Genomic DNA, 19,824 nt, shown 5'->3' on the forward strand with positions numbered 1-19,824 from the left:
TTGGGACACATTTCCTGAGAGGAGGCCTCCTTTAAAGTAATCATGATTGATGTTGCTGGAAGAATATAATCTCTATTTTTAAGAGTTGGGAAAGTAAATATTGTACATCAATGACTATTAAATTTGGATTCTTCTCCCCTTTAAATGTTTGTTTATTAGACTAATACCATGTTTCCAATCCGTTACCTGTAAAGCATTCTTAAGTATGGAGAACTTCATTCTGTATGAAGAGATTGGAAGAGGAAATAAGACAATTGTTTATAAAGGGAGAAGAAAGGGGACAATAAATTTTGTTGCTGTTCTTTGCACTGAGAAATGCAAAAGAGCTGAAATACTAAACTGGGTAAGTTTTTTGGTTTTTTTCCTGCTAAAGCTGATTAAAGATATAACTTACAAAATCCTTGTAGCATAGGTAATACAAAAGAAAAATACCATGTCCTTTTTAGCTGGAGTTTGTAACAATTTAAATCAGCTTCTTAAGATTTTAAAACATACTTTTTTGAAAGAGTCTTATTTTAATGTGCTTATTTCTGCATCTGATTTTGTTGTTGTTTACACAACATGCATAAGCCCGTGTTCACAGGCTTATTTCTGTGGTATGTCAGAGAACTTGTAAAAACGGTTACTTGCACATAGTGATTTCCTTTACTTTCTTATCAGTTGTGCAAATTCAGTGGTAGTAGTACCTTTCAGTAAATAATCAGTTTCTTACTTATCCAGAAGAAATTATTTTTTATGAAGGAATAGCATTTCAGGGAAATAGATTCTGATTTGTAAAAGCTTGGCAAAGATTTAAGCATAAAATAATTTCTGGAAAAGAAACTCTAACCAATACATTTAGATGTTTCAAATATTTTGTTTTTTCTAGTAGATAAGTTATATTTTCTGTTTCCTCTCATTTTTTCAATGCTCATTTGTTGGGTGATAAATCAATCTGCTCAGTCTGTCTGTGACAAAAGTTACATATATATATACAAAACCAAACTCAACATACATACAAAACAAAAATATTTGAATCAGAGAATAAATTTAATGCACTGGAAAAGGTAAGAGAACAAGTAGTTGATCTTCAGTAAAGTTTTAATGTCTTCTGCCTCCTAAGTCTATATGTATTGCTGTATTTTTTTATTTTTTTCTCAGTAAAGTATGTCAAAAACTTTGTTCTAGGTTCGCTTGACTCATGAAATCAGACACAAGAATATAGTGACACTTCATGAATGGTATGAAACAAGCAACCATCTCTGGCTTGTAGCAGAATTATGCACAGGTAAGATCATCTCCAAATGTAAAAATTTATGGAGTGACTGTAAGTGATTTCTTATAACATGCACTTAGGCCATTGAAAAGGCTTAAGAGTTACCTGCTTATTAATTTGAGAATTATATTTACTTGTAAAAATGGTTTTGCTTTTGTAAACCTTTTCAGAAATCCTATTTTTTCTCTGCTTTGTCATGTGTTTATGTATGTAAGATGTTAATTAATGTGACATAATGTTGGTTTTAATAGCTGAAGAGATAGGGCTGATCGAGGGAACTTAAAAACAAACTATGAATAGTTGGAGGGTAGCTAAGTAAAAATTACTTGAGGAAAGTTTTCTAAGGACAATCAGCTTTGATTTTTCTCTTTTCATTTCATAGCACACACTAAAAAAGAGAGCAAAGAACAAATCAAGTTATAGTGTACAAGTTACATAGCATTGTTAAAATAATTTTTCAATCAAGGGGCAGTTTTGTAATAATAAAGTATGTAAGTTTTCTTCCTGTTCAGTGGATATATTTTGACTTTTATCTAAAGATGTTAATTTTGGAGCTCAGGGAACCCATAAACTGCATGAATTTTTTTCATGGAGTTTTGATAGGTCTTCAGCAATCCACTAAAGAATCTTATATAGCTTACTTTAATTATGATGACTTCATGCTTTACACTCCAGGTGGCATGCTGTTCTCCACATGGAAAGAAAAGGTGGCAAATTATGCAAATGATGCTTGTTAAGATTTTGGTATCTGGAGTTTGTTTCATAGTAAGAGTCAGAATTACACACAGCCTTTTTTTCTATCCAGAATGGTTTCAAATTACTGAGGAAGAGAAGATACAAGTTCTGGCAAAAAATAAATCAGGTTATTCTGTGATTGAAAGTGAAGTTAATGGCTCATGTAGAGGCTTTGGTCTATTTGCTTAGTCTAATGTACGCAACATATGTAAGTTACTAAACAGGCAGTCTTCTATTAAGTATAGCTTGAAATATTAGAACCTAATTTTACCTTGCAGTGTTGCAGTTCACTGTAGGGAGAATGTCTTGGAGCTAACTTACCTAGAATAAGACATGGATTTTTGTATTCATTTTGTAGAGCCTTGAAAACTGTTTATGAGATATTGAAGATCTCTCTCATTTGTTTTAAGGTGACAAAATGAGTTTCTGTTATCAGGTGCAGCATACTTCTGGGTTGCTGGTTTCCTATTTTTTACTTGTATTTGATTATATTATGGAATTATTCAATCTGTAGTCCTCTCAGATACATTATAAAACCCAGTAATTGAACACAATGGGAAATTCTTTACTATTGCTATGTAATATGGACTTGGTTTTAATGAAATGACTGATTTACTAACCAGGATAAAAAAAACCCTCTTTGAAATAAAATAATCCTAAGATTCAGCAGTGGTAAATAATATGAAGAATACTGTGGAGAAAAATCTTTTAGTCTTCCTATTCTCTGAAATAAATTACTGAGCAAAGGGAAATAAGCTCAGGACGATGTATTAAATGAATTGGAATAAAGATCTAGTGTCTTTTTCTATGGAAAGTTTTTGTAATCCTTACTTCCATTCAGGGACTTAGATTTGTGTCTTTATTTTTTAATATTTTTTTTAAACCGCATGATTTGGCTAAAATATAAACTAAAGATAACCCAGGAAACTGATAGCTAATTTGTGAAATAGAAATTGTAGTCTTAGGGGAACAGATTTGGTGCAGGACTAGTAAAGGACCAAATAAGACTGAGCAAAGGGACTTCGGGGGCAATGTGAATGTGAATTCTAGGATAGCAGACTAGGACACAGAGGAGAGACTGAGCAATGATGTTGTGGGAAACAAGTGTAGGAGAAGTCCAACTCTTATGAAGTTAGGACAGGGATGGGTCAAATGGGATGAGTCTGACATACCTGAGAATCAGTGGTATTTAAGGAAGTAGGTGATGGGGGAAGAAATTTTTGCAATTTTTCCTTTTGTTTTCTTTGTAAAAGAAATCAACACTAAAATAATATTGAAGTCATGCACTCAATTTAATTGTTATAAAAATTAAGATTTTTGTCATAGTATTGGAAACTCTTTTTTTCTGTACATCTTGGATTTTGTAACTATTGAGTAATAACAAAAAAATTTTGTCTACTGAATGATTTTTGCTTGACATCTTTTAAAGAAGCTTGTATAATGTCCTTCAGATTTATTTATATGGCGTCTTCTTTATATGCACTTGCTGATGATGTGTAAATGTGTTTCAGGTGGTTCTCTAGAATCTGTTATTGCTCAAGATGAACATCTACCTGAAGATGTAGTGAGAGAATTTGGTATTGACTTGATTACTGGTTTATACTATATCCATAAGCTTGGAATTATCTTTTGTGAGTTGACACCTGGAAAGGTAAGGAGGAGTATTATTCATAGGAGACACTGCATGTTACTTTGTGTGCCATCAGCATTTCATTCACTATTTCTATTTTACTGTTTGGAAGAGGCTTACCTCAGGTTTGAGGCCACTTGAGCTTTACACTATATGTGAATACAGTGAGAGACAAGTGTATAGTTTGATTATGATAAAATTTATTTCTTTCCTTTTTGTATATTTGGTACAATATGATAGATTCTTTTTAATCTGGTTTGAATTAATGAAAGATTTTAGTTCTCTGACCTTGGGCATATAATTTTGTTATTATACCTATTCTATCATGCTGCATAATATTTTGAAGTCATAGGAAATGCTAAAGAGGGAGTAAAGTTAACTCAACTTTTTTGATAATAACCCTGTGTATTGTTTCTGAATACCATCTAAATTGTCATCTTACTATCACAAAAAAATACAAATCATAGAATTGTAGAATGGCTTAGCTTGAAAAGGGCTTGCCTAATCTCCCCTATTTCAGTTTAAAATTGCTGCTCCTCATCCTATCACTACATGCCCTTGTAAAAAGTCCCTTCCCAGCTTTCCTGTAGGCCCTCTTCAGATACTGGAAGGCCACAATGAGGTCTCCCTGGTGCCTTCTCCAGCCTGAACAACCTGAGCTCTCTTAACCTGTCTTCAAAGAAGTGCTCCAGCCCTTGGATCATCTTCATGGCCCTCCTGGATTTGCTTCAACAGATCCGTGTCTTTCTTGTGCTGAGTACTCTAGAGCTGGGCACAATACTTAGGTGGGGTCTCAAGAGAGCAGAGTAGAGGAAGAGAATCACCTCTGTTAACCTGCTGGTCACATTTGTTTTGATGCAGCCCAGGACACAGTTGGTGTTCTGGGCTCTGAGCACACATTGCTGGCTCATATTCAGCTTTTCATCAATCAACATCCCCAAGTCCATTTCCTTAGGGCTTTTCTCAATCCTTTCATCCCTCAGCCTATATTTGTACTTGGGCTTGACCTGAGCTGTGTGTGGAACCTAGCATTTGGCCTTATTGAACCTTATGCTGTTTGCACAGGCCCACCTCTCCAGCTTGTCAAGGTCCCTCTGGACGGCATCCCTTCCTTCCAACATGTCAACTGCACCACACAGCTTGGTGTTATCAGCAACTTGCTGAGAGTGTGCTCAATGCCACTGTCCATGTCATCAACAAAGATGTTAAACAGCACTGGTTCCAGTACTGGTGCCTGAGGAACACCACTTGTCACTGGTCTCCATCTGGACATTGAGCCATCAACCACAACTCTTTGAGTGTGACTATCCAGCCAATTACTCATCCACTGAGTGGTACATTCATCAAGTCTACGTCTCTCCAATTTTTACATCAATCTTTAGTTTCTGATTTGTGTATGTGTATGAAATTTATGCATAGTTTTGTAAAAGTCCATGTTTGATTTTGTTATGTAGTAACCAGAATATAGCTAACTAAATTTTTTGCATAACAGTAATTATTTTTTATGCTACTCAGTCAGTGATCAAGTTGTCCTTCTCTGAATTTTCTGTAAAAACTTCCACAGCTGTACTCAGCTTCTGTCATTTGTACGTATAAAAGCAGTAAAAACGAATGTATGAATAAAGCATAATGGAGATGCCTCTGTATTCTTCCAAAGAAGAATGTTGCTGTGAACACAAAATAGGGAGTGCTAAAATAAGACTACTTTTTTCTTTTCCCCATCTAATTGAAGGGGCTATTTCCCAGTAAAGTTTTTGGAGTATGAGGCTTTTAATTATGAGAATAAGCACTGACTTCATAGAGAAGACTCTCATGATCAGTGGACAAAGTCTTTGGAATTTTTTGCTAAGTAAAATTAGAAAGATTCATTTTTCTTTTTCCTCATGAAACAGTATTTCTTTATACTGCACTTTTATTTTCTTCTACAGTGTTACTCTACTTTTACTTCCTTTTCTGTACTACCTTTTTTTGTTCATTTAGAATACTGCTGTTAAACATCTTTGTTGGAGACATGGACAGTGGGATTGAGTGTATCCTCAGTGAATTTGCTGATGATACCAGCTTGTGTGGTGTGGTTGACACCCTAGAGGGAAGGGATGCCATCCAGAGGGACCTTAACAGGCTGGAGAGGTGGGCCAGTGCCAACCTCATGAAGTTCAACAAGGCCAAATACAAGATCCTGCACCTGTGTCAGTGCAATCCCAGGCACAAATACAGGCTGGGGAGAGAATGGCTGGAGAGCAGTCCTGAGGAGAAGGACCTGGGGACTCGTAGTAGACAAGAAGCTTGACGTGAGCCACCAGTGTGTGCTGTAGCCCAGAGAGCCAAACACATCCTGGGCTGCATCAAAAGAAGTGTGGCCAGCAGGGCCAGGGAGGTGATTCTGCCCCTCTGCTCTGGTCTGGTCAAACCCCACCTGGAGTAGTGCGTACAGTTCTGGTGCCCTCAGCACAGGAAAGACATGGAGCTGTTGGAGAGGGTCCAGAGAAGGGCCACCAAGATGATCAAAGGGCTGGAGCACCTCTGCTATGAAGACAGGCTGAGAGACTTGGGGCTGTTCAGCCTGGAGAAGAGAAGGCTCTGAGGAGATGTTGTATCAACCTTTCAGTACTTGAAAGGGGCTACAGGAAAGCTGGGAAGGGGCTTTTCACCAGAGAGGGCAGTGACAGGACAAGGGGTAATGGTTTTAAACTGAAATAGGGTAAATTTAGGTTAGACATCAGGAAGAAATTCTTCACCATGAGGGTAGTAAGGCACTGGAATGGGTTGCCCAGGAAGGATGTGGAAGCCCCCTCCCTGGAGGTGTTTACAGCCAGATTGGATGAGGCTTTTTGCAGCCTGGTCTAGTGGGAGGTGTCCCTGCTCATGGCAGGGGGGTTTGAACCTGATGATCTTTAAGGTCTCTTCCAATCTTAACCATTCTATGTTTTAATAATAAGGCAACAAAAGCACACATTAAAACTCTTAAGGGTTGTATTGTGAGAATCAGTAATTTTTTCAGTTGTAAGAAAAAAGATTGTGTTGGTGTTCACTTAGTGGAGAAAATTTTCAGCATTTTCAGTTATAGTGATCACCTCTATGTACTTAAATGGCTTGAGATTGTGTGGTTCGTTTTTTTAATTATTTTGTATTTGAAATTTCAGGAGTCATAAGTTTTAGTATATGATACTTTCATGTTGGATTATGTTTATTCATCTAGATTCTGCTGGAAGGGCCTGGCACTTTGAAATTCAATAATTTTTGCTTGGCTAAAGTGGAGGGTGAAAACTTGGAAGAAGTCTTTGCTTTTGTTTCATCTGAAGAAAACGAAGGAGATATCAGTGAAAGAACTCCACAAAGACACCTCAAAAGTATATTTCAAGGTATGATGTTTTTACTAGTCAAAACTAATTTATACCCCAGGGTCAGAATGGAATTTTGAAAAAGCCTTTGTTTGAAGTAGTTTGGAGAGAAGACCTTGAAATAAAATAGTCATTCATCATTCTGTTGGGGCTGACTAAACTTGTGGAGAAACTAAAGAATAAATTCCATTATGTTGTCTTTTGTAAAGATTAATGTGTTTGCCTTTGTCTTTGCAACATAGAACAAGATCTGTACATTTTCTGCAAGCAGGTTTTCCATGTCCTGCATATGGGACACTTTTAAAGTAAGCTCAAAAAAAAAATTGTTTTCTTAAGGAAGATTGTTCAGAAAGTTCATAACTCTGTGAGAACACCAGCTGCAAGTGAATAGAGCGAAAAGAAACTGTTTACACTAATTCCAAGTTTCACAAAGCCAGTTTACATAAGAGCTGGAATAAATACACTTCTGTCTGTCATAAAATAAGATGTATTAGAAATTCCTGGCCTTTGCTGCTTTTTGTAAATAGGCTATTTTTTTATCAAAACTCATATGTAGGTGATCATCAACTGTAGTGTACCTGTGTAATAAAGTTTCAACATAATGTAACCAGAGGTGATTTATTTTAAATTCCTTTTCGCAGCTTGATATCAAATCCCTACAATACAGCAGGGATTTACAAACTGTCTGTCTGTCTGGAGCATGTTTTAGTTATTTTATAAAATGCCTTTTTTTTTTTTCTTTGTGGAAAAATAATAGAAGCAAAATTTCAAAAAATAAGAAAATTAACAATCTAAACAAAAAGAAACCGTCAAATTGAATATATAGATGAGATCTGAAATGTTGCAAAGTAGCTAATTAATTAAAAATAATTTTTGCTTTGTATTTGCTGAGGAGTCTTAGTTATTACTTGCTGTTTGATTAAAACTACAGTGGGATGAAAAACTCCGTGAAAGACTTTTATTCCTAGATGCATATCACATGTCATCAACTAAGTATGAGTAAAAAAATGTGAAGAAAGATTAGAAAAGTAAGAGAATCACTAAAGCTTTTTAAGTTCAGAATTTGAACTGGAACTGGCTTTCATAACTGATGCAGTTGTATTTCTTGTATTTAGTTGATATAGGACAGTGTATTTTAATTAAGGGAAAAAAATAAAGGAAGTAGCAAAAGGAATAACTTATTTTGCAAACTGTTGTTCTCCAGTTAAAAAAAGTCATGATTGGAGAATGAAGATGTAACTGATACTGGAAGTAAAATAAAGAAAATAAATGATTTAAAATTAGTCTGTTTTGTCTCAGAAAAATTTGAGCAATGGAATTAATTGTGGACTTTTAAAGTGCGCTGCACAGATGTTCTTTGTAAGGTATAGGACAAAATTGTGTTTGTTGAGTGTATGCATAAAACTCAGTGAGTACTACATAGATCTGCTGCTTCTTTCATTAAAGACTTCACACTGCTGCACCTTCATTTCCTTTTCTATTCAAGTGATCCAAGTGATGTCTAGGTTGAAGCTTGCCTGTTTTAGTACTATTTACTTAAGAATTATAGGGTTTTTTTAAGTATGAGAAAGTTACTGTGCTTTAGTTTCAACAGACAGATCCATGCAAATGCAGTAGGCTGCAAACACTGTGTTATTTTTTAACTCAATAAGAAGAATTCAGAAGTTTGGTTTTCGTCTTCCAAATCTTTTATTAGTCATCATCTCAGAGCATATCACAGAACTCTTGTTTCCAAGATAATGGAGTATCATAGCAGGTACTGTTATAAGGAACAATGGAATTCTTGGCAATATTTTATGAGAACAAAGAGAGCTTTCTTAATACTTTGCTGTATAGACCAGATCTTTACTCAGGAAGAAATACAAATCTAATCTCTTTCTGTTGCCTTTCAGAACAGCTGTTTTCATGTGTATGGGTAAAGACCTTTTGTCACTTAAAAAAATAAAACCCAAGAACAAAAGAATCCAAAAAAAGTTTTTTTTACGGACTGTGAAAATGATGTATTTATTGAGTTTGTGTCATTTTTTAGAGATTTTTGAGAATCAAGCTAGAGTTTAGATGGGAACTACTGTAGAAATAGGAACTGTATATTTATTTTTCTTTATCAAGATAAAAGGGGTTTGTGAATAAGCTGCTGTAATTTAATACGTGATATTTTCATAATGTTTTAGTGTGGAAATAGCTATAGCTAGTTTGGATCAGTTATCCAGCTGGCTAACTACCTTGTTTTTCTGACAGAGTTTTCTAATTTCATTAAGCTTTATGTCTTGGGTTAGCTTTTACAAAAACAAAAGCCTGATGTTTACAATCAATGTTTACAAATATGTAAGGGGTGAGTGTCAGGGGGACGGAGTTAGGCTTTTCTCAGTGATGACCAGTGATAGGACAAGGGGTAATGGGTGTAAATTGGAGCATAGGAAGTTCAAGGTGAATATCCGAAAAAATTTTTTTACTGTGAGAGTGACAGAGCACTGGAACAGACTGCCCAGGGAGGTTGTGGAGTCTCCCTCACTGGAGACATTCAAAACCCACCTGGATGAGTTCCTGTGTGATGTACTCTAGGTGACCCTGCTCTGGCAGGGGGGTTGGACTAGATGATCTCTCGAGGTCCCTTCCAGCCCCTAAGATTCTATGATTCTATGATTCTATGTAACATAATTATTTCTGTTACATGCAAACTATGTTCAATTACTGCTCTGCTCAATATGCTTGGCTCTGGAAGCTGTCAAAGTATATAAAAACATTTTTTGCATTAATCACTGATGTAGAAAAGTGCAACACAAGCCAGCCTGGTTAATAGACATGAAATAAACAAGAAAGTAGCATATATAATCCTACATAATTTAGTAACTTTGAAACTTATATTTTGTATCTCAGTTTTATTATACTAAGTGAAGAGCTCACTGAAATGTGGAGACAAACTTTGAAATGTTGAACAGGATAAGTGCTGAATGAATAATCAAAGTGCGTTATACCTATTGTATTTTGTAGGGTCTCCACTATACACAGCTCCAGAAGCAATAAGGGGAGAGGACTTCTCCAAAGCCAGTGATCTGTGGTCCTTGGGATGCTTACTTTATGAAATGTTTTCAGGTTGTAAGTTTGTGTGTCTATTTAATATCTGTGGTAGTGGAAACATAGATTGTGGTCTCAGAATAGATTCCTGTTGACTTCACTCAGAAGTTAAAGCATAGAAAAACTTAAGGCAAGATTTAAAGATTTATTGAAGAATGTGCTAATAGTACTTAAAAAAACCCCAAGCTTCCTTAAGTAACCAAGTAAAATAATACTATTAAGTAGTCCTTTTGACTGTATACTAACCAACCTGTATTGCTTGGATACTATGTTTTAAAATTATAACAGTCCTCAAATTCTTACAGTGTAATGTTTTTAATATCCTCAGTATTAAACTCCAGGTGTATTAATTTCACCTTTCAGAAGGAAAACTGTTTCACTACTACAAAATCAGTAATTTGGTTTCCTGCAGATGAAGTATCAATTAGCATTGGCTGCAACTGGAAGGAAAACTTCATCACAAAAGAGAATTACAGTGTTACCTTCTAAAGTCTTAAACAATACACTGATGGATCAACGTAGTTACATAGTTACTGGGATTTCTGCCTGGACCTTCTCCTCATGTCTCATTGTTGATTCACACAGAGCTATCATGGTGAACTCCAACAAACCATCTTTGGTGCCTCTCCTGTCCTCGGTCTTTTTCTTGTTTGTGGTAGAAGAATTTAATCTGGGGTTTTGTATTTGAATTGACAAGTGAACTTGATAAATAGAATTTGGGTATTTATTTCTTTGGCTATTTCCTTAGTGAAATGGGCTCATTATATATCGTTGCACCTGACAGTAATTTTTAAACTTGCCTAATCTGTGAAATACACTTCTACTTGTTTGTAGGAAGACCACCATTCTTCTCAGACAGCTTTCCTGAATTAATTGAAAAGATTTTATATGAAGATCCAATGCCACCTAGACCAGAGGGTAACATTCTGTTATTGTTTATTTAATTAATCAAATCAGAGTAATGCTTACAAATTTAAAGTTTGTTTTGCAGTATTTCTTCTGAGACTGACTGCAGGAATCAGCTGTCCCAAGGGAATGTTAGAATTACTTTCCTTTGATAAGAACTTTTTCCTGGTTAATGATGCTTATTTGCATTTTGACAGATAGGCATATCATTTAATATTAAGAATTAAATCTACCTTCTGGGGTGAAATTTATCTCAGTGATTCTGGGCATCAGTGGTGTTCATGGAGATACTTAAATAATAATTTCTCTTTTCAGTTCATAGTAATGTAGTGAAAATGGTGACCTGTAGAATTAAAATGATTTTACTTGTTTCAATTCTGAGAAGTTTTGTTTTCAAAGTCTATAAAGTGCTTTCCATAGATATGAGCTCTTAGAAGTAGAGTCTTTCTCAGTTAAATAAGAATATTGGAAACGTCTGTTGTTTAATGGAGTGCATAAATGGTCCTCTTAAAATTATCATGGTTGGGGGAAATTTAATTTAAATTTTAGCAGATATCACTTCCATGCTATTTCTTGCTAATAGCTGTATGATAACTGGAGGATCACAGAATTGTCAGAGTTGGAAGGGATCTCTAGAGATCATCTGATCCAACTCCCCCACTAAAGCAGCATCACTCAGGATTGCATCCAAGCGGGTTTTGACTATCTCCAGAGAAGGAGACCTCCCAGCCTCCTGGAGCAGCTGCTCTGGTTTGAACCAGAATGAAGCCACTTTTTACTGATTTATTTTTTTTTTATTTTTTTTTTTTTTCCTTCAGTAAGCTTTGACTAGCAGTAAATGTTCCAGTTAGTGAACTGATAACACTGGAATGTTTATGCTATTGCCGGGACTTCAAGGTCATGTCTTCGCTCTGCTGGATCAGATGCTACTGGCAGATCTGTGACCCCCCTGTGGGAGGCTGAATTAGACAGCAAAATTGGCCAGAGATATACCATCCCATATATCTACGTAAGCTCAGAGGAAGGCCAGAGATCACAGGCGACAACTTCCTTCCTTCTTCTTCCCTTCTCTTCTGTCCATGGCCAGCATCCAGGGATGACTCCATCCATCCATCCATCCATCACCATTGACCCCCAGGCTGTGCATCTCCTGACCCTCATCACTCTGCGCTCTCTCCAACAGCTCTGGGACTTCTCAGGACTTTTGGCAGCTAAGGAGAGTGCTGTGGGGGTTGCTGGGGGTGAGAGGAGGCGAGAGGCTTTTGCACATTCCTGAACACATTTGTATATAATTGTATATATTTTCTTTTATCATTAGTGTTTAATTAAAGCTGTGTAGTTTAGTTTTCAATCCAGCAAAGTCTCTCTCTTATTCTTTCTCTCCTTCCCTACCTGGGTGGGCGGGGAGGGGACTGAGAACATTGTTGTCGATCCTGAGTGAAACTGTGACAACAGCCTATTCCAATGCTTTGTCACCTTCATAGAAAATAAGTTTTTTATCACATTTTAATGGAACTTCCTGTGTCCCAGCTCTCTCAGCCTTTCCTCATGAGAGAGATGCTCCAATCCCCCAGTGTTTCTTATTGCCCTCCACTGGATGCTCTCGAGTAGTTCCCTGTCTCTCTTAAACTGGGGAGCTCAGAACTGGATGCAATATTCCAGATATGGCCTCGCCAGGGCAGAGTAGAGGGGGAGAATGATCTCCCTCTATGTACTGGCCACACTATTTCTTATAAACCCCAGGATTCCATTGACCTTCTTGGCAATAAGTGCACATTCCTGGCTCATGGGTAATTTACTATCTACCAAGACTCCCAGATCCTTCTCCTTGGAACTGCTTTCCAGCAGGTCCCTAACCTATGCTGATGCATGGGGTTCTTCCTTCTTAGGTGCAAGATCCTACACCTCCCCTTGTTGAACATCACTAGGTTCTTCTTTGCCCAAATCTGTAACCTGTCCAGGTCATGATGCATGACAGCACAGACCTCTGTGTCAGCCTCCCCTCCCAGTTGGGTATAATCAGTGAACTTGCAGAAGATACACTCTGTCCCCTCGTCCAGGTTGTTAATATGTTGAACAAGACTGGACCGAGTATTGACCCCTGGGGGACACTGCTAGCTACAGGCCTCCAACTCAACCCTGCTCCATTAATTACAATCCTCTGAGTTCTGTCACACAGCCAGCTCTCAGTCCACCTCACTGTCCACTCATCTAGCCTTTGGTCAAGCATGATTTCCCTTTGGTGAATGCATGCTGACTTCTCCCAGTCACATTCTTTACTTTCACATGTTTTGTTATGATGCCCAGAAGGATTTTTTCCAACACCTTACAAGGGATAGAAGTGAGACTAACAAGCCTGTAGTTCCCTGGTTCATCCTTCTTGCCCTTTTTGAAGACCAGAGTGATGTTAGCCCTCCTCCAGTCCTCAGGCACCTCTCCTGTTCTACATGATCTCTCAAAGATGATGGAGAGTGTCCTAGCAATAACATCTGCTAGCTCTCTCAAATCTTGCGGATGCATCCCATCAGAGCCCATGGATTCCATGCTATATGGCCTCTAACCTTCTCCTGCTCTACCAAGGGAAAGTCTTCCTCTCTCCAGACCTTATCTCTTATCTCCAGGGTCCAGGGTTCAAGAGGATCAGCTTTTTCAGTGAAGACTGAAACAAATAAGTCATTCAATACCTCTGCCTTCTTTGTGTCTTCCACTGCTAGGGCACCCACCTCATTCGTCAGCAGGCCTACGTTTCCCCTAGTCTTCCTTTTTTTAAATTGATGTATTGGAAGAAACCCTTGTTGTCCTTGATACCTCTCGCCAGATTTAATTCCATGTGGACTTTAGCTTTCCTCATTGCATCTCTGCAAGGATGTTTTTTGACAAATAAACAACTTCAGTTTGGTGACTGAGCATTGATGTTTGTTTGGATTGTTGCTGGGTTTGTTTTGGTTTGGTTTTGTTAATTTGTTTGAGAATCCTTTGAAATGCAAAGAGTGTGTATTCAGGATTCTTCATTCCCATTTTTTCAAATGAAATTACTATTAAATAAAAGGGTTTTTAGCACTTTATCTACACTGTGTGATGGTTGGCTTTGCTGCCTGATGCATGTCTTCTCAAGTGCTTCTATTTACAGGTTCTGCTTTTCACAAACCTTCTGCTGAGTTCATACGTTTGCTTGATGGCTTGCTTCAAAAGGACCCTCAAAAAAGGTAAACTGTCTAATCCATGACAGTTGTTTACAAAATCGTTTTTCACCTATGGAAAAAATAATTGCTATCATACTTTATGTATAGTAATTTGTAGATCACAGAGTATGCAAAAGTAATTTAATCTCTCATAAAAGAACAAGCCGTGCTTATTTATTATATGAAAATATACGTAACCAATGCTTTCATTAAGTGTATCTTTGGGTTCTTGTCACTGGCACTAAATACATAATTTTATAACAAAGTACTGTACAGTTTTGAAATTAGACGGCTTTGCTTTTGCAGAATAATGGATACACCTATTTTATGAGGCTTTGATTTGTAGCTGATAAAGTCATATTGTTAGATAACATAAAATTATAATCTGGATGGTGGCTCAGATAATTAAGTGTTTGGCTTGGCTGTTCAGTTTCCTTCATTCTTAGTCTCATACCTTTGTGAATTATTGATTCTGAGTTGAGGTAGACAGTTTGTCCTGTAAAAAAACTTATTTGATGACCAAATAAAAATAAACACAATTAATTGCTCTGTATTGTCACTTGCTTAAAAACTTGTTCTGGTATCTCTCTGTGGAGGTGTACTTTGCCACTGCTTTTTCAGCTTGTTTGTTGCTTTTCAAAAGGCTGAGTTGGACAGACCTATTGCAGCATCCCTTCTGGAAAGGACTGCTTAGCTGTTGTGGTGGTGATTCTGCAGACAGAGAAGGCACAAGCTCAAGGTACCATATGTTCAAAGGAAGGCTTCTTGTATAGTGAATCTAAGCAAAGAAATATTTATATATTTTAATTATGGTTTTCTGTACATTTTCCGGCTTTTGAATTTTGCTCAGGATTTTTGTATTAACTAATTGATGAATGGAGTTTCACACCATTTAGTGAACAGTTTTGGTCACTTAGGAAATATCCTCTTAGTGTTTTACACTGTCTGCTTTCAACAGACTCCTTCCTCCTGGCTAAAGAATGTATTAAAATTTACTTCTGAACTAACTGCTCTCATTTTTATTTCTTTGTTTATATAACAATGGTACACAGTAATTTGACTTCTTTTTTTTTTAAAGCTTTTGTAGAATCCTATAAATGTGGGTCAATCTTATCTCTACTGAGGTTTTTTATTTTAAATTTTCCCTTTACTGATTTTTTTTTTTTTTTCTTCAGTAAGCTTTCTTTTAACTAGCACCAGAGCATTCCAGCTAAGACTGATAACAGTGGAATGTTTTTCTACCAGCCGGGTAATTAAGGTCAAATCTTTACTCTGCTGAGGTTTTTTATTTTATACATTAGGCTTAGAGCATCACAAAGCCTATCAGTCCAGCATCTTGGATTTGTCATTCAGCCTTATATCCTTGCAGCTGCAGCTGACCCATAATCTTATGCTTATGACATACAACATTAATCTAATGGGTTTTTTCCTAAATTTGTAATACTCTGTGCTGTTATATATATACAGAAGAATCCAAACTTTTTGGGAATCATAGGTTCTATGTAATAAAAAGTCAAGTTTCTTCAAAACTTCGGTTACTTTGCTGGTTTTGGGTTTTGACTTTTAATTAGGATATTTGGTGTTGGTTTTTATGTTCTTTTGTTCTAAATATTTGAAAGATCCTTTAGATTCTTATCTATGGAACTAGTGTGAAGAAAGTTTTCTGTTAGAATGCAGTATGTTTTTCTGTTCTGTCTATTTTAAAATTTTCTGTTATATTGTTTAATGCCTATTTCTGATACCCATGCTGCAGTACTTTTGTTAGTAACATTTTTTGTAGTTTGAGATATAGCTCTTTGTCTTTTAATTTTATTACTGTGTTAATTTTATTGCTACATTACTGCATTTATTACATGACCAAGACAGATAAGAAATCAAGCTTTAAAGTTCATACCATAAAGTAAGAATTTATTCAAGATTTTAACAAGACTTAGCTCAGCCTCCACCACAGTACTCATCTTTGAGGAATTCTCAGAGAACCACAAGAATCTAAATCTGCTGTGAAATCTTGGGCTATTTTAAGTAATTCTTGAGGGTTTTCTAATGCCTCTGATGTATCCGCTGAGGTATGCACTAAATGACAACTATGACATAGGACATGAGCCTGACATATGCAAAAGAAGCCCAGTACTTTTCCAACTGTGAGGCCTGTGTATTGATATTCTTCACAATGTGGGTTTGATTAATATTTGATATCCTGGAGCCCCTTCAGGAATGTTATATGACCCAGTTTCTTGTGAATAATAAAGGGTTTATTAAAAAAACCCAAGCAACCAGAATCAATACACTTGCAATTAAAATGTGACACATGTATCATTAAGAGAAAAAAAAGTGGTAGCTTTTGATCTAGGTTTTTAGCCTACAGACTTCATTATTGGAAGTATGTTGTCGTGACTTTTTCCTGTGAAGACAGAGTGGTGTCTAAAGCTTTTAAAATTTCTTTATATTGTTGGTATTATGGGATAATAATTTAGCTTTTATAGTTTCTTTCCTGTAAATTATACTGAAGGAGCTAGATAATTTTTAATATTCTTTAAGTCATTGGAGAATATTAAACTTATTTTTCATCATTCCCATTACTAATCTAAAAAATATGCGCAGCACATATTACAATAGTATGGTGGTGAGGATGACAGTGAAATTTATGCTAATAATTGCAAGAAATAATGGATATGATCCCTCTTTTTTTAAATCTGTGTATATCTTGTATTAAACAGCAGTGAAGACACAGAGTCATCTGTGTCTTGGAGTGCCAAAGAGGCAATGGATACTCATAAAAATCTAGATGACCTGTCATCTTCAAGAGTAAATAATAAGATACCAAGCAGTTCTTTCAAAATAGGTAATATCCTTCATTACATTATTTTGAATTATTTTGTGTGCTGTGTATTTTGTCCAGCTTACTAGCAACCTTATTTCCTATGTTTTATTTATTTTTTATTTTTGAACGTAAGTTCATGTTTTCTTTTCAGTAGAAACTCAGACTGAATTGCACCCAAAAAGTTCAGTTGATGGTGAACTAAATGAATCAAGATTTCTTCTCAGGTATGAAAATCTAAAACAATTAGAAAATCATTGAAACGTTTTAGTTTTGAGGGGTTTTTGTTTGGTTGTTTTTTTCCCCTGCCTCTTCAGGCATTTTAGTGTGCTGTTTATAATATTTTGTTAGTGTATTTATCTTATTTAGCTTTTGAGTTCTTAGCTCTCTGTCTAATATGAATAATTAACTTAGAAATTTCTGTGCTACTTCATGGATATGAGAATATGCTTTGAATATGCTTACTTGAAATACAGAATAAGCATACAGCATAGAGCTTACAATCCACTAGTAAATACTGCCTGCAGCTGTTAATTATAAAGCTATTTGGTTACAATCCATGAAGTACTATGGTGGTATTTAAATAAAAATATCATTGGTTTAACAATTACTTAAGTAGAGGCCTGATTCTGAAACTTTGTATGTGCTTTCAAGCACAGGTTTTGTTCTTGCGCTCATCAAGCAGAAATATTTCAGTTTAAATACACTTTCAAGTTTCTTTTGTATCATGAAATAGTGCTGTTGTGCATGATAGTAGGTGTACGTTTCTTGTTATTTCAGTTGGTTTTAATAAAACATGACTTCATGTCTTGCTTACATCTTCTACCATCACAGCTAAAGCCAGGTTGTTAGTAGTTTAAAATGACATTTACTATTTGTTTTAGGAATCTCTGGAGAAGAAGGGCTGCAATGACATTGCAAACACTTGGCATAGTAACATATAATCCAAATTCTGTCAGGAATGAGAGTAGGAAAAAATGTGTTTTAAGAACAAGGTGAAATAATTAATGCAAAATGTGAAACGTAATACCTAGGTGTTTTTTTTAAATTTATTTTTTTCTTAAATACTTTGTTTGAATTATTTAATTTCTCAAAGCAACTTGTGCTAACTGCAAAAATTTTAAAGCATTAAAGTGGAAGGAAGCTGTTGACCTGGCACTTGGCACCAGAATTCTCTTAGCTGCTGAAGTGGTTGACCAGCTTTGCACATCAGTAGCTTCTTTTACATTGACAAAGGGATTAGATTTTACTAATTTCAACTAGCTCAATTCAGTGATCACTGAGAAACCAGCTAAAAACTGGAAAAATAGGAAAGATTTTTGTCTCATACACATATGAAACAAGTTTAAAAATATATGTTTAACAAATCTAGGTTGTTTGAAGCATGTGGGAATCTAGAATAATTTGTTAATCCTCCTAGCTGGAAATAATACTTTTTTTGTTTTGTTTTGTTTAGAAAATAAAACTGTTTAAACCTCGAGTCAGATCCTGATTTATTTGTACTGCAAGAAATGGGGGCATGTTATGTAGTTTTTCTCTAGCTAGTGGATAACATTTTGGCACCTTTTAATTGTGCCTTTTAATTTTATTTTATTTTTCTGTTGAATAGATAAAAGATGCCTTTTTAACAAAATACAGATAAGGATGAGAACAACTATGTTGTTCTTTTTGTCATTCATTTTTATGAGAATCTTTAATTTTGTTTGCTATTTGTATTTTTAACTGCTTTTTTCTAATAAATAAAACTCATTTGCAACTTTGTATTAGTTTCTGCTAATCAAGAAAACACATTCATTTGAAGTTCTTGATTAAATTAGTTTACTGGCCTACCAATTTTATTAATTCTAAGGTTGATTTGAAAAACTTTGATTTAAATTAATGTATACTAAAAAAATACATTCACTATCAGCTTTATGAAAAGTGCAATTTTTCAGTGTTCTGGTTTCTTCTTTCTTTGTTTTCTAGTTACCAAATTACTTTTTTTAAAAAAAGAAAAACTAAAAATAAACCCAGGTAACATGAATACAAAAGAATCAGGTAGCTTTTAATTCCCATTACCTAGCCAAGAGTTGTCAGTCAGGAGAGAATAACATAAAATAAATTGCAAGTTTTTGTCAAGTTAATTCTCTTGGTATGCTGCTTGTTGTTGGGAATTAAGATAACAACTGTTTAACATCTAGTTTGGAGAACTGACTATAGCTGATAAAATAATGGAATTACATTCCATTAAAAAAAGAAAAGCCACCCAATCCTTCCCATTTCTGATTGACAAACATGTCAACTCTGTTCCAAGACAGGAACTTCATGTTTAGTTTGTGGAGCAGGCATAGCATAATTTGTGTTTGTCAACTTTGAAGGTTTACTTTGTGGTATGAAATTTTCAAAAGAGCAACCAAGAAGTAGTTTGCAATGAAACTGAATCTGTGCTCTTTGTTGGTTTATTTTCTCTTTTTCTCTCTCTTTTATATTCAAGTTCTCGTCCCACATCTAGAACTAGCATTGTAGTAGAAGTGAGTGATACTACTACTGCCCCAATTAAAAATTCTCCACAAAGAGATTCATGCTTGAAAAAGGTGAGTAGAAAAATAATATTAAGGGATGCTGGTACCTTTATATTTAGATTATAGTGTGGAGTCTGTGGTAAAGGCAACTTTCTTCTCCAACCTTCTGTAATTATAACAGGAAAGAAGTTCATACAGTGTGCAAGTTACTTAGAAAAAAACATTTGCCAAACTTCAGACGTAGGAACAAGATGTTTAGTCTTTTTTTTTTTTTCTTCTTCCCCCCCCTCCTCCCCCTGTTATGTAAAAAGGATAATGGTATCCTCTTTCTTGTCAGTCTACTTTTTAAATTTAGTTTGGAAGTTTTTTTATCCGATACTT

At 35.6% G+C, this 19,824-nt stretch overlaps 1 protein-coding gene across 1 annotated transcript in view; it reads left to right on the top strand.

Moving 5' to 3' along the window:
• Positions 1–205: 205 nt before the first annotated feature.
• ULK4 (unc-51 like kinase 4) overlaps positions 206–19,824 on the top strand; it is a 219,221-nt gene continuing 199,602 nt past the window's right edge. Inside the window, 11 exon segments of the mRNA XM_009994107.1 lie at positions 206–343; positions 1,168–1,267; positions 3,502–3,641; positions 6,820–6,982; positions 9,953–10,054; positions 10,871–10,954; positions 14,073–14,148; positions 14,768–14,863; positions 16,845–16,966; positions 17,097–17,169; positions 19,416–19,515. Coding sequence (XP_009992409.1) covers positions 206–343; positions 1,168–1,267; positions 3,502–3,641; positions 6,820–6,982; positions 9,953–10,054; positions 10,871–10,954; positions 14,073–14,148; positions 14,768–14,863; positions 16,845–16,966; positions 17,097–17,169; positions 19,416–19,515 — 1,194 coding nt within the window.

Source organism: Chaetura pelagica, unplaced genomic scaffold (genome assembly GCF_000747805.2).
Source record: "Chaetura pelagica isolate M959 unplaced genomic scaffold, ChaPel_1.0 scaffold642, whole genome shotgun sequence".
Taxonomy (NCBI): Eukaryota; Metazoa; Chordata; class Aves; order Apodiformes; family Apodidae; genus Chaetura; species Chaetura pelagica.